Raw genomic sequence first — 14,577 nt, 5'->3', positions numbered from 1 at the left:
TTCTTCAGTCGTTTGACAGTTCCTTTATGCCACCAGATGAATGTGGTAACCAGCGGTGTCTGGACCTGTTTCCTGATTTCCTGTTCACCGTAGTGACACCAGTAGCAGTGGTTGTGTTCCTGCTCTTTGTTCTTTCAATCATATGTGCTGCTCCTTCAGCAGGTTGATATCTCTTTATTGGATATGATTTGTTTTGATCACTTGTAACATTTTTTAGAACATGTAGCTCAGACCTACAAACTGGTTAAAACAGGAGGATTTGCTTTCTTTTATTTGTTATTACTTTTTGTGATTTATATTTTTTTGTTTTTAAAATTTTCTGTCATATCTTTCAATTTTAATACTTTTTATAGTCTGTTTAAATTATTATTTTATGCAGTTTGAAAAAGTATCTATGCTCATCAATGGCTATGGCGCTACACATCTTGAGCACTTAATGAAATGATTATAACCTACATTCTCTGCTACAAATGCTATCATTAGACGTAGAAGGAATTACAAAAGAAGTTTTGTATCGAGTTAAAAATAAAACATCAAGAAAATAAAACTGACCCCAAACATACCCTACTATGCCACGCCTATGCACAAATGTAAGAAGGCTTAGCTGTCATAATGATCTCCATTTTATTCTGTCCCATCACACACATACCACATGGCCCACAAATGAAAAGAAGCGAATGCCACTATAGCAGTGAAAATTGGCTGTCCTTGGTTCAGATCTTGTCTTGGACACACTGTTTTTTCTTTGCATATGGCTGGCTGCTTTTGCCTGACAGCCTTATAGTTGCTTGGCTTGATGTAAAACACCAATCTCCCACCCCCATTTCAAATGAACAACATAGCGATTGGACAAAACTCTGCATATGATAGGCAATTTAAGTTTCAATGCTAAATGTAATTTTTGCGGGAATGTATTATGCAATGGGTTAATTTTTTTTTAACCATTTCAGGTTACGCAAGCTATCTGAAAGGTAAGCAGTGTTAATAAATTGATCTTGATGATAATGATAGCATAAAGCATATTTCCTAACTATGCAACACTCTCATTGTGTGGCATAAAACAAATGAAACAGATTAAAAACACACACACACACACACAAATCCCTACCCCCAGGCAAACACTCAGCTATGAAAACATTCCCCCCTCCAAAAAAAAAAGTATTGATGTGATTGTAGGCTTTTATAGTGTAGTATCCTAGCCTAAGCCCACTCACTCCGCTTTACAAAACATAACACAAAGACAAATTCTGTGGCTCTTTCTGTGTAGTTAATGAAATGCCAGGATTGTTGCTGTTGGATGACATTCTGTACACCATGACACAGGCAGATAACAAATAAATACCTAGCTTCTAAAGAAGGCATCACCCATTTTGTCATGCTCATCAAACCCTTCAAAAATTTGTTTAAAAGTTTTAGCAATGTTAGAAATTTCTTTTATATTGTTTCAGCGAGGATGTGCTTGCCAGTTATGATGCTGTGAGGCGAGCATCAGCCACGGTCCGCCACATATCTCATGCTAACAATACACCCCTTCTTAGCAGCCGAAGTGGTTCTATGACTTTAGTACGAGATCAGCGTCTTCGCAGGGGATTCCGACCACGTGACTCATGTCATTCTGCCCCAGGAACCCTTCAGAGGTCAAAATGCATGAATTATATACAATTTATCATTCTAGACTTAAAAAAAAACCTAGAAAAAAAACCCAATATGAAGTCATCACCATTTGATTTCTATTGTATCACAACAACCAGAGGAAATGAGACTGCAGATAAATAATGAAGAAATGTTTCTGAAAAGGAATTCAGTGACGTTGGTGTGGAATAGCCATAAATCAGATGATCAAATTTTGCAATCTTCTATTAATTTCAAGACATTTTGATCAGGATTAGGGATTAATTTTTTTAATTACGTTCATTTTACCGGGAATTAGTAAATTATTAAAATGAATTTTTATGCTGTGTCTAAACATCTGGGTCTTGGTGCAGGCACCATAGAAATAGAGATTCAACAGGCTGGCAGAATAGTCTTCCTACTCCACCACCTCCTCCAGCTTATGGTGGCCCACCAGCTTATCCACTGGATGATGATGATGCCTTTTTGGGGTGAATATTACCCAGATTATTTCTCATTCTTCTAATAATGTCATGTTTATGTTAAGGACAGATTTAAACTTTCTTAGGATAAGCAAAGATAGTATTCGTTGTCCTCAAAGTTCTGTTTTTATCAATATAACTGAGTACTTTATTTGATCGAGTTTGGTAGAGATTAAAAAAATATTTTTTTTTTACTCTTGCTAGTGTTGATATCTGACAGTATAGCAGCAAAGAATGTTAATATTCATGGCTTTTTCTCATTCTCATACGGGGCTCACAACCACTGTTGGCAGTAAATGCCAGTAGCCATCTCTCTACCTTTCTGTGTGTGTGTGTGAGAGAGAAAGGTTATTTGTTTTTATCCCAACAGAAAGGATTTTAAACAAGTATTAGGTTCTGTGCCATATTTTTTTTTCAAAAAGATCTGTCTCATGTAATGTGTGGTTTTATTTCAATGACAGTTTAGATTTTAATTCATATATTTAGCATAGAAAAGAACACACATACATACATGATTTTGTAGTATCCTGACCATTTTGTTTTTACAAATATTTTATAAACTGATTATACCAGCCAACCTTTCCCCAGAAGAAAAGAAAAACCCAATCCATTTTCATTAAATTTTCCAATTGCCTTAGGTATAATAAAGTTGTAATTTTCCCTTGATGGTGAATGCACATATGTCATGATTGACTAATGTGGGCATGTCAGGATTTTTTGCAGACTTGCTTATCATTGACACGTGCTTTCTGTTTTGACATAGTGATGTTGAAGTATTTGTAGCTCACCAAACTGAATGAACGAGTAATGCCATGTACTGATCGGTGTTTGGGATAGTCAGGTCAAAACTCTTTTCTTTTTTGGTTAGCCACAACAATGAAAAATATATTTGATGTGCAAAACACCTGTTACTTTGATGATGAAGTGTTTGACAAATGATGTCCTTTTCAGACCTGACATACCACTACAGGACTTCCATGAAGCAGATGTCAGGCACGCTGAAGGGCATAGAAGACAACGCCCTTACTCCACCTCAGATGGCTATATGACAGGCTGATTGAAAAACTATGCATGACTTAAAAAACTACTTTTAGAAATGAATAGTATAAATCTTAATATTTTGGATACATGTTTGAACATAATTAACCAAACTGCTGTCATGCAAATCAACAAAGGCACCTTGGCAGGCTGTTAATGAACACATTAAGCTAATTGTCTGGTCCTTGATGACTTTAATAGTTTTGGCGCATTGGTCTGGAGTAAGTGTGCACATTATGTGTATTAAAATTGACTGTACAGACACTGCTTTTAATATTATTTAAATGAGGTACTTAAAGTTAACTAAAGTGTGCTCATGGATGAAAGATAAGTGCAATAGTTCGCACATTTAGTGCTCAAAAAGTGTACTGTGCTGCCCTAGTATGAAAGGGAAACACATTTTGTAATTAAGTCTACGTGTTTTATGTTAGCTGTTGAATTTTATAATGTTTCTCTTTGTTGTGCAAGAAATAAGTGATGTTATTTTTGTTATGTGTTAGCCAATAAAAGGTTGTCTCACAAGGGTACTTGCATTGTTCAAAGCTACAATAATTTGTTAAAGTCTTAATATGCATGCAAAGTGTTGCTGATCTATTTTAATTGTTGTCACAATATACTGTTGCTTTTTTCTAGTAAATTTATGAAATATCTCAACAGTGCCCTTGTTTTCTTATTTCACTCTTCTGTTAGTATTGGAAGTTATTTTCACTTATTTTTATTGCATTATATATCATCTATTATATCACAACCCTTTAAAAAAAGTTCGAGAGAGTATACCAATCTGAAAAGGTCAAAGGGGGATAACTATGATGGATATTCCCTACGAAATCTGACAAATATCACTGTTACCAGCCAAGCAAAAACTGACAATGCCAATTCATTTATGCCGAACGTCGAATAAATGAAAATACACGTTCGGATATATCCCTGCAAAACTTTTGACAGATGCGGTTAATGAAGGTCGATCAGTTAAAGATGTAGAACAGGGGTGAAGAAAGCATTGTACCTTACAGACGATCCAACAGAATCAGCTCAAGCAATCCTCAGTCAGAAGTTTGTGCATCTGAAGTACCAAACACACTTGAACGCTAAATGGAATACAAATGTAAGATTAATATAGACAATGCGATGTGAAATAGTGTGATTTCAAAAAAAATATTGGAAGCATACCAGTTTTTTGTGATCAGAGTTATGATCGAACTTAATTGTGCTTGATGAACAAACACTTAAATGAGAATGCGCTGAACTGATAAGGGTGAAACTTAAGGAGGGTTCACGAAGCCGTGACATTCTACAAACGAAAAGGGCTCGATGTTTTTTTCCCCCTTTTCAGGGTGTATATCCTGACGTACATTAACTGTGTTTAGACAAGTAAAAATTAATTTTTTCTGCTTTACTTTAAGTCAGGTAGTGGCTCGTAAGCAAAAATGCCAAGCTAGTGTCTGTATATCCAAGAAAGAACTAAGTAGGGCCTTTCTGCAAACTAACAAATACATTAAATACATATGCTTCTTGATTTCTCTCTCTCTTCCCACGTCATGTCCTTTTCGAAGCAGACGATAGTTTGGCCACGAAATCTCATTCTCACCGGAAGTCGGCGAGAGTACTTCTTTTTTTTTCGTCTGCCGCGGGAAGTTGTGGAATTAAAAAGTTCAAATATTCCGCTAGAGTGCTGGATTCGGCAAGTCCAATAACTGTGTTTTAATTAGTATCAGCGCAAAAGTATCATAACACAGACACAATACTGCCGCGTTTTATTTTTCTTCTTTTTTTACATAGCGCTTAGAATATCAGTACCAATAAATAGGGACGACTCCGAGTCCGTGGTTGATTAGAACTCGTACTTATACATGTACTACTGTGCTGTACTTTGATCGAGTATTGCTTATTTCAGGGCAGAAAAAAAATCATGTCTGGATTGTTGGAAATATGCCGAAGTCCTCCGTCTTCAGAATACGTGACTGTCATGGAGAAAAATGGGGAAATGAAATATGTGTCTTCTAACATGGCTGAACCTTTGGTATGTATCAAAATTATGTAGTTGAATTATTGTGAATTGAAGACTTATTAAAATGTTCAACATATACTGCAGATTTGAATAGAAGTGTATAGCTTGTTGATATCTTTATACTTCTGGCAGTCTGAGTATGCTTGTCTATCATTGTGTGTGTGTGTTGGGGGCGATGGTTACTATACAGTATATAATACGCTTAGACAAGAGAAATAACCATGGGCAATTTTGTGTTCATATATTGTCAAGCCTTGTTTCTACCTCTATCAGCTTTACACCTATCATTATGTATAGAGATAGCAGAAATGGATTTTACGTGTAAGAGTTGTTTTTATTGTGCAATTTTTAAAAAATAAAATGCTTGATAAATCTTATTAAATGAGAGAAATGATAATTTACCTCATTTCTGAAAATTATTTTCAGCTTGGCAACTACCCAGATATAAGAGTGTCAAGAGACCAGGCTCGCATTGCTTCTTGCAGAGAAAATGTGAAATCTGCTTTTATTCCTCAAGAGAAAACTGTGTGGCAGAAGGCATTACACGCATGGTGGGCATTTTGCTTCCTATTTGTGGGGAAAAAAGTGGAGAAAAGAGATGAAAAAGTTTCCTCAAAGCTTTGATTGATGCAATATAATTAGGAAAAAATATATTTGTCACATTTGTTTAGATAAAGAGTTTTTTAATAGTTTTTTTTTTGCTATTATTTTCTGTATAGATACTTTAAATTTCAGGTATGACCAAGGATTGACTAGCTCATTTGAAGAGATTGTTGAGAGCAAGGAAGAAGGTGACAAAGAGAATTTTTCATCTTATAGATTTTGTGTCTGTTGTTTTTAATATTTTCTTTTAATTTTAATATGATTTTCTTGGCAAGAAATCATAAAAAGAAGGGAAATGACACTTGTTTCTTAAATATTATAAAACCATTTTGTTCAATGTTGTTGTCACTAAGTTGACATTATGTCAAAAATAAAACCATCAGCAACAAATATTTTGTTCTAAGGTTAAATATTTACACTTGTTTGAAAGGAGCAAGCAGATTGCAGTGAATTTTTTTATGTAATCGTTTCTAGGAAAAATAATCAGAAAGAGGCTTTTGAAACTACTCTTTTTTGTCATTATTCTCACAACTCGACTAAAACTAAAGAATTAGACATCAAGGAACATTACTTTAATCTTGGCATCCAGCTTATTTATTTTCTGCGTATTTGAAGTCTGTGTTTATTTCTTAATAAAATCTGATTTGTGTTAAATGTTTCCTTTGAATCTTTTCATCAAAGGTATCCTTTTTCTTTTTTTTCCAGTCAGTCCAGTTGCAGCATCTGTAGTTAATGGGATTCTAGGTTTATTGAAAGCTTTCAGCTCCTTAAAAGTCTCTGTATTTCCTCACATGTCTGTAAGTGTTACCATCTGTAATTTGTGATTTATTGACATTTTAAATTGAGGTGAGCAAGAGAACAGCATGGACATGTATGTATGCATGGGGATATAAGTTAGTGGAACAGTTAACAACTGTGTCAACACTCTTAATATTAAGCCTCTTGTAACAATGTAGAGCTTTAGCTTTACATAACTATCAACTGCTTTGGTCGTGACTTCAGTACAATGGGCAGAGTGTCTAGCGGTTAATAGCTCATAGTTACACCAATAAAAAGGGTGCATAATTTCTGCATGAAACGTGTTACCCAGAAAGTAAAATATTGTTTCAAATTTATAAAGTTTGTTAGTCATAATCACCATTGTCAAATCAGGCATGTTATAGAACATGGAGTCCTGGCAATGAACAAAATTGAAAATTATGCCAAACCTTTATCATTTTCTTTCACTGTCACAAATGTTCATAAAAATGTATTTGCTTTCCTTTACATTAGCTGTCAAATGAAGGACTTATTGCTAAGTATGCAGAAGTATCAGACTGGTCAGTTGCTTTTTCCTATTATTGCTTCTCAGATTGAAAGATTTTTGTAATTTATTTTAAATTTTTCATCCAAGTTCATGCATTCATTGCAGATATTGCACCAAGCAACATTATTTACCAGCATTAACTACTGAAATTTATAAAGAACTATTGTCATTTATTGGAAAATAAAATTGAGAGAAAATTTTATTGCTTAGTGCTGAGCTTGCAGATTCACTTTACTGTCAGTTTTTAGTCATTGCTCTGTATTATTTATAAATGCTATCCAATTAAAATGTCAAGGTCAGAGAGTCCAGTCCGAGCATTTGCCTGGCACCCCCATACCACAAAGTTTGCCCTGGCATTGCAAGATGATGCTGTGCATGTGCATACTTCTGGCAACAACTTGGTGCCAGTTCTAAAGCACAAGTTGCAAAAATATGTTCTTGTCTGGCCTGGCAGTAAGTAGTGCCCAGGGATGTGGGAAACTTGGAAAAAATTTATGAAATTAAAATTAAAATTTCAGAAATTTAAAATTTGTGGGGAAATTTTAAAAAGCTGTAACGTAAATATCAAGGATGAGTTTTAGATGCAGCGGGAAGTTAAGTTGAATGTAATGAAGTTCATGGTTTTTTTTTTTCTTGAATTGAGATAAAGATAATAAGCAAGAAAAGTAAATTAATATGAAAAAGGATTTAAAACTCGCTCTATAATTCTGATCATGGTTTGCAGACCTTTGTCTGCGTCAACTCTGGCTGTTGCTTGTGAATCCTGCATTCTTATTTGGCATGTGGAACCCACTTCTCTGGCAGCAAGGTAGGTGTTGTTTGTCATTTTTTTAATTTAAAGAAGCATCCTTAAAGCTATCTGCATTTGGAAAATCCTAGTGCCCAAACAAAGGAACTGATAATAAGTGAGTAATAGGAAAGATGACGTCTTGATATTGAGCATTTATTAGTAGTTTCTTTACCAAAAGTTCTTTTCAGTTTCCACTTTGTATGTCTTTTGTTTCAGGCCCTCCACCAGTTTGGCGCAAGTGCTAAAGCAGCCAGGTCATGTACCAGTCACTCATCTTGCCTGGGATCCTTCAGGAAAACTGCTTTTGTCTTCCTCACCCACAGACACAGCTATTATGGTCATTATTTACCCTAACCCTTTTTCAACCAACAGTAAAAAGATTTTGCTAGAATTAGTGAAAATATAGCATGTCATTTCTTGTAGGCATTTTCTAAATATGCCGATTAGATATAATTTTCTGAAGAATCTTTAGTATCAAGAATAGTTGCTACAGGTAAGTACTGAGAAGGAAATGCTTTCCTCCTGCTATAGTTACATTTTCTGATAGTGAAGGAGAGCTCTGATAGTCTGTCAGAGATTTGTTAGGGTATCATTTCAAGTATTTTGTCTTTGCTACCTTGCTGGCAGGTAGAGAAGACACAGTTCTTATATTCATTCATGGGGGCATACAAATCTACGTGCATTTAGTCTGTCACACAGACGTTTCTTGGGTATTTGATTGGTAATATGTTCATACTGATGTTCGTGATTTGTCATATTTCTTCAGTTATCAAAATGCCTTTGTCATCTTGTTCTCTAGGTTTGGAGTGTTCCCACTGAAGCATGTACACCACTTAGACGATTTGGAGGAGGTGGCATTTCATTGCTGTCATGGTCACCTGATGGTAGCAAGGTTTTGTCTGCTACTCTGTCTTCTATGTTTAGGTAACTTAAGAAAATCGCATAGTGATATTTGTGTTAAATTTTTTTTTAGACGTTAACTCTGGTATTGTTGAAAATGAAAAAGTGTTCTTAAAAAATTTTTTCATCCTCTTTCTTATATACCAGTGACCAGATTTAAAGACCAACTTGAAGGGTTTGTGTTTTTTCCAAATATGTAGGCGATATAAAACTAACCTGTAAATTTCAGCCTCCAAAACCCATCTGTTAATTATCTGGTACGATTCATACCTGCTATCAATGAGCGCTGATAACAGTGTATTATGTCACTTTGGTACACCATTCACAACATTGCCTGCAGTCAACACCAATTAGAGAGAGAGAATGAGCAACCATTTGGATTATTCAGATGCTGACATCTGTGTTTCTTGGTGGTTCTGAAACACTGCTACTTTAGCATGAAAAATGCAGACTTTCAGCATCCAAATAACCCGAACTGTCTCTGTGATTGGTGTTGACGGATGGCAATGTTGTGAATGGTGTACCAGCCTGACGTAGTACAGTATTAGTGGCGCTCATCGATCACAGGTGCAAATCATGTACTTTGCTAGTGAATAATTAACGGATCAGTTTTGGAGGATGAAATTTACAAATTACGTTTATATCACCTATATCTACCGATATCTGCAAAAAACACAAACCATTCAGGTTGATCTTTAATGTTCTGATTTGATTTGAACAAAACCAGAAGAGTTCTTCAAGAGTGAATAATGTTTTCTTATTGTAGGGTTTGGGAGACCACAAGCTGGAACTGTGAAGTTTGGTCTCAGCTGTCAGGGCGCTGCATAGTACGTTATATACTTGATAACATTAATCTGCCATTACTTTAATAATTATAATTAGCCAGTTCAAAAGAGGAGACATTTCAGAAATTTAGAGAGATTCAAAGTGAGCATGTATAGATATGTGGATGGTTATGTTAATTTAACCACAAATGTTACTGTAGGCATTTAATAAAATAAGTTGCATGAAGGACAGTATAAAGCAGAAAGAGGGAGTATTATGCATTCCTATTGTTTGAGAAATAAAAGCTCATTTTGAATAATAAACTACATTATAATCGTGTCATAAATCTCATTATCTATCAGGCTGCCTGCTGGAGCTGTGATGGAAAGATGCTTTTATTTGCCATGGAAGCTGATCCTGTACTTTACTGTATCAAGTTTGGTACTCTACAGCATGATTTTATGCTGAAAGACGATACTACAGCACAAGTTAAAAGTGGCAGCATGGGGAGTGCTCCCATGGCAGTTGCTGTAGCCGATCTTTCTGATGTCATTTTAACATCACAGAGTGGAGAAGATGTCAGGTAAAAATCTGTTACTGTATGCAGAAAGTTATAAACCTTTTGTTAAGATGTCTTTGCACAAATAAATTGGGGTGGCCAGGTCTTCTTGCTTGTGTGGGAATGTTCATGGTAAATGGTTGTAGGATTTGTTAAAGAAATAACAGATTTATAATGCTGAATTTGTCAAAAAATGATTATATCTCAATTTAACAAGTTAAAAATAATTGTCAAGGAAGTTAGCAATGAGTGTCCTAATGGGCAGTGTCTTGCTGAATCTATGTTTAAACTTCACTATATGGTGGATTTCTTCTTTCCAGGATTGGTGGTTTTGTTCAGCAGATGGTTTGGAATAAGACAAGTGAGAGATTAGCTGTTCTTTGTCGAGGTTAGTGAAATTCTGTTATGTAGATTTATTTATCTTCACACAACATATGCATCTCATTTTTTTTCGTAGAATATAATGCACTCTTGATTATAGTGTTTTTCAAACAGTTACAAATTCTAATGATGAAATTATGAAGTTATTGATGAGTTTTATAAGATTTTGTATTGTGGATTGAAACTGTGAATCTACTTGAGAGAAGGATTATTATCATGCTTTATGTCCAGCTTGATTAAAGTATAGTGAAGATAAGGGACTTAGAAATAATTTCTCATCACTAAATCAAAAAGCATACAATGCAGACTATTTCCAGTCAGCAGCACTATTAAAAGTGGCTATTGAGATCACTGTTATTGTGCTAAGAGTGTCAAGAGTGATGGCTTTCTTCGGTATGGACAATACTGATGTGTGTCAAACAGGTCCAGACGAGAAAATTAGCCCTTTCATAATCATCTTTAAGACTGCCCGACATCCAGTTTTACAATTGTTACCAAGGTAAGAGCTGTCTGGTTCACCCATATTCATATAGATTCTCAGCTGGTTGCAATATCTGAATTATATCTGAACATTTTGACAGTAAGGGGTTATTTTTGCATTTCTCAGGTGCTTACGCCAAATTTCGAAAATTCCTTACCTTCTCATTAGAATGAGTAGCTTGTATAGTCATGTGTATAGTAGTGAGTACAAGTTAGTATATAGAAGTCAGTATAGTGTATATGTATTAAGTTAATATAGTAGTCCTCATTTTAGTATAGTAGTCCTCATGCATTCAATATCTAGGAGATTATTGCCATTTCCCACCAGCAAACAACTTGTTTGCTTGACACATGCTTTCATTTATACCTAAAAGTTTTTTTGTTTTTTTTTTTTTTTTAATCTTTAATGTTTCTTTTTTATGTAACTCCTTTTCTTACATTTCTTTGAGGAGTTATATAATGTTAGTGTTTTAAACTGTTTTAAAGATGATTTCCATTTTTGAAGGAGCCATGGCCTCTTTGTGTTGGATGTGCATTTTGCCCTGACGTTTTGGTGTTGTGATTGTTTTGTAAAGGGTATGGCTTTGATTGGCCCTCAGCCATTTGTCACAGGTCTGTGTATGGATGGTGTGTGCCCAGAATTCTGTCTGTATGTTGCAGTGGTTTTGTGAAGGGAGAAGTTGGGGAGATCCCTCATCACATCGCCTTCCAGCCTAGTTTTGATCAAGGAGCTCTTCTGAGTGTAGTAAGTTGTGGGACTTTATGAGCAGTTATTGTGTTAATTCTGTAAGCAAAAGTAGTTATGCAGAAGTGGTAAGATTAGTGACTGAGTGTGAAAGGACATCCAAGTTGTATGGTTGTATGAACAAGTAGTGCAGATAATGTGAGTTGCATGACTTGGTGGTAAATAGTGATCTTAGTTTATTAAATTTCCTATAGCAGTTTCAGGTATGGATTGCTTATATATGACACATTTTTTATATAAATATGAAAAATTACACCTTATGTGCAAATGTTTTTAAAGATGACTCGTTTCATTAGTAATATGAATGTTCGAAAAGGCATCTTTGATGCTTCCTCTTAGGCTGCGATTTTATTTTTACCTGATCTTTCAGGTTTGGTCCAGTGGACGAGTGGGTTATGTCCCTATGTATTTTGTTGTTGAAGAACACATTGCTTCAGCACAGTTCCAGCATACAGCTGTCAATGGACACAGCACTCGACAGCTGTACACAACACCTGACAGCTGTGCACAGAACTTATGTGACCATGAACTACAGTTCTTAGGTAAAGACATGGTACTAAATAGATAATATCACTTATGAGAGAAGGTATTGAGTTCTGCTGTGGGATTAGTGTTATGTATATTGGAAGAAAAGCAGAGAGCCATGGCATTGTGTGCATTTTGACAGTTGATAGTGGGCCCTGAGAAAAGGAGTTCTTAAAGAAAGGCTTTGTAACATTGAATCTGTAACTCATGGAAAGATTATGAATGTATGTTTCAGAAAAAGTAGAAGTTGTAGTCTGGCTGACAATATTATACAAAATTTCTGGATGATTGTCTGACGTATGTTAAATGGTAGATTGTAGAAGTGTTTTGTCTTGTTTCTGGATGCATTTTGAATCATTTGCTTGAAATGCATATTTTGTCAGATAATTGTAAATATATTATATTTGTAAATATTAGTGATTTATTGCAGACAAGTTTTAAAAATTAAAATAATCTGAGATGGTGCTCTTCATGATTTTATGTACTTGCATTATAAATCCAGTGGTGCTAAGATGAGTGTTAATTGCAGCATCATAGCAATTAAAATAAATTTTGTGAACAGCGTTCATTTTTGTGATGTACATTAACACAGTTTACCATGCAATTAATACAATACATTACAACTATATTAACCCACAAGGGCAATTCCAGATAGTGCTCATACTAGCAATGCTTCGAGATAATACACAAAAATGTCGAAATAACTTCTCTCACACACACTATATGTATAAACACACAATTCCCAGTGACAGTAAATAACAGTTGGTAACCTTAAGTCACCTAAGGCTACTACAAGATCATGGCCAGGAGAGTCGATCAGTTATAACAAGTAGTGACCAATGTTTTCATGATGGCTGTAGTTGACAGGAAGAATAATAACTCTGGGGACATTACAAGTCTTTCTAAAGTTAAAATACAGTACAGAAAAAGACTATAGAAAAGAAAGGTTTTTAATCTTTTTTGCTGCAGGTGCTTTTGAATGGAGTCAGTTTAGAGACAATACTTAATTGAAATCAGTTGACTAATAATAATAATGTGTAATTGTACCACAGTTTCATGATCAAGATAGATTGCACTCTGCCCAGACCATTTAGTGATAAATGAACATTAGATAGTAGTGGACGGTGAGATAGGCACTAAAAAAAACATAAAAGATGAAGTACAAGAGTAGAACATAAAGCAGTGGATAAAGGTATGAAAGGATATAGGTACATGTACTATAAACAGCATAAGATGGGAGTCGTTACCTAATGGTCATAATTCAAAATATTTCAAACATTTTAGCATTTAATATCCTTAAAAACTGTAAATGCAGTGTAATAATTATGCCAATAACATGAACTGTTACCTCTTTGTGTAACTTGTCTGTTTTAGAGATATTTTAAAAACTAGTGTAACTTTGAACAATGATCATGTAATATGGTATGATCATTATGCAATGTGATACTGGTATGTGTACAAGAATATATGGTTGATAACCATGACAATAAAAACATTAACAACATCTAACATCAATGCTGGAGTCCTAAGTACTGAAACAAGATGCATTTTTTAAAAGAAAAACAGCTTCTATTCTTGGGTATATCGGAATGAGGCTGTGCCATTGAAAATTCGCTGATTACTGGACCTTGGCTTAATGGCCCTAGTTAGTTTAGTCCTTGTTACTCCTCGAGGAGCACAGGGCTGCAACATTAATGGCCCTACACTGTAGTCATATTTTTCAGTTGGCAGGAGCTCAGTATTACATGAGTTTGGTAAGGTTTGTTCACTATGAGCTGCATCAGCAGTAAAAGAAATTTTTTTACAAGTATCACAGAAATGCTTTTACATATTGTTCACCACGAAATCCAGGATTTATAAGGCATCAGTATCATTCAGTCCTCAAATGATCCACAAGAAAAAAAAGAGGCCATGTGCCATTATTTTTCATTGACCTGTTTGGAACCCTCTGAAAGTAAAACAGAATACATGGATGTTGTAAACATTAGAGCAGCTATTTATATAGTAAGGGCAGAGCACAGAGCAGTTCAGTTTGTAGATAATAAAGGATAGATAGCTGTACATATTCTTTGTGGACTAAGAAAACTCACGTGTTTCTCTCTTTGAATTGAGAAACAGGCTACTGATATAGTTTGCTGACTTAGAAAAAGCACCTAGATTTCCAAAATAGCAGTTACATGCATATGATAGATATATTGCCTTGTAGAGAGTCTCTGAATAGCTTATCTGAAGTGAAAAACTATATAGAAAGCTCTAGTATTTTTTGCTTTGTGCTGTCATCGACTGAGTACAACGGTTTGTACTTTTAAAGGATCTATAAGTAATTGGCATATAATCATAAATATTTAATTCTGTCAAAAAATGTATGTCCAACAAAACTCTAG

At 34.9% G+C, this 14,577-nt stretch overlaps 2 protein-coding genes across 2 annotated transcripts; both read left to right on the top strand.

The window, feature by feature from the left end:
• Positions 1–3,785, top strand: LOC112564777. Its single transcript, XM_025239847.1, has 5 exons — positions 1–162; positions 951–971; positions 1,449–1,637; positions 1,986–2,102; positions 3,045–3,785. The coding sequence occupies exons 1-5, from the start codon at positions 143–145 to the stop codon at positions 3,148–3,150; spliced, it is 453 nt and encodes a 150-aa protein (XP_025095632.1). The 5' UTR covers positions 1–142; the 3' UTR covers positions 3,151–3,785.
• Positions 3,786–4,818: 1,033 nt separating this feature from the next.
• Positions 4,819–13,699, top strand: LOC112564855 (aladin-like). The gene is made up of 15 exons (XM_025239930.1): positions 4,819–5,151; positions 5,566–5,690; positions 5,875–5,930; positions 6,448–6,539; positions 7,015–7,061; positions 7,344–7,505; positions 7,773–7,856; positions 8,055–8,175; positions 8,638–8,762; positions 9,505–9,565; positions 9,866–10,086; positions 10,383–10,450; positions 10,867–10,942; positions 11,584–11,668; positions 12,039–13,699. The coding sequence occupies exons 1-15, from the start codon at positions 5,041–5,043 to the stop codon at positions 12,234–12,236; spliced, it is 1,632 nt and encodes a 543-aa protein (XP_025095715.1). The 5' UTR covers positions 4,819–5,040; the 3' UTR covers positions 12,237–13,699.
• Positions 13,700–14,577: the final 878 nt, after the last annotated feature.

The sequence above is a fragment of the Pomacea canaliculata genome, linkage group LG5 (assembly GCF_003073045.1).
Source record: "Pomacea canaliculata isolate SZHN2017 linkage group LG5, ASM307304v1, whole genome shotgun sequence".
NCBI classification, from domain to species: domain Eukaryota; kingdom Metazoa; phylum Mollusca; class Gastropoda; order Architaenioglossa; family Ampullariidae; genus Pomacea; species Pomacea canaliculata.
Note: the sequence above shows the minus strand (reverse complement) of the source record. Positions and strands in the feature narration are given on the sequence as shown.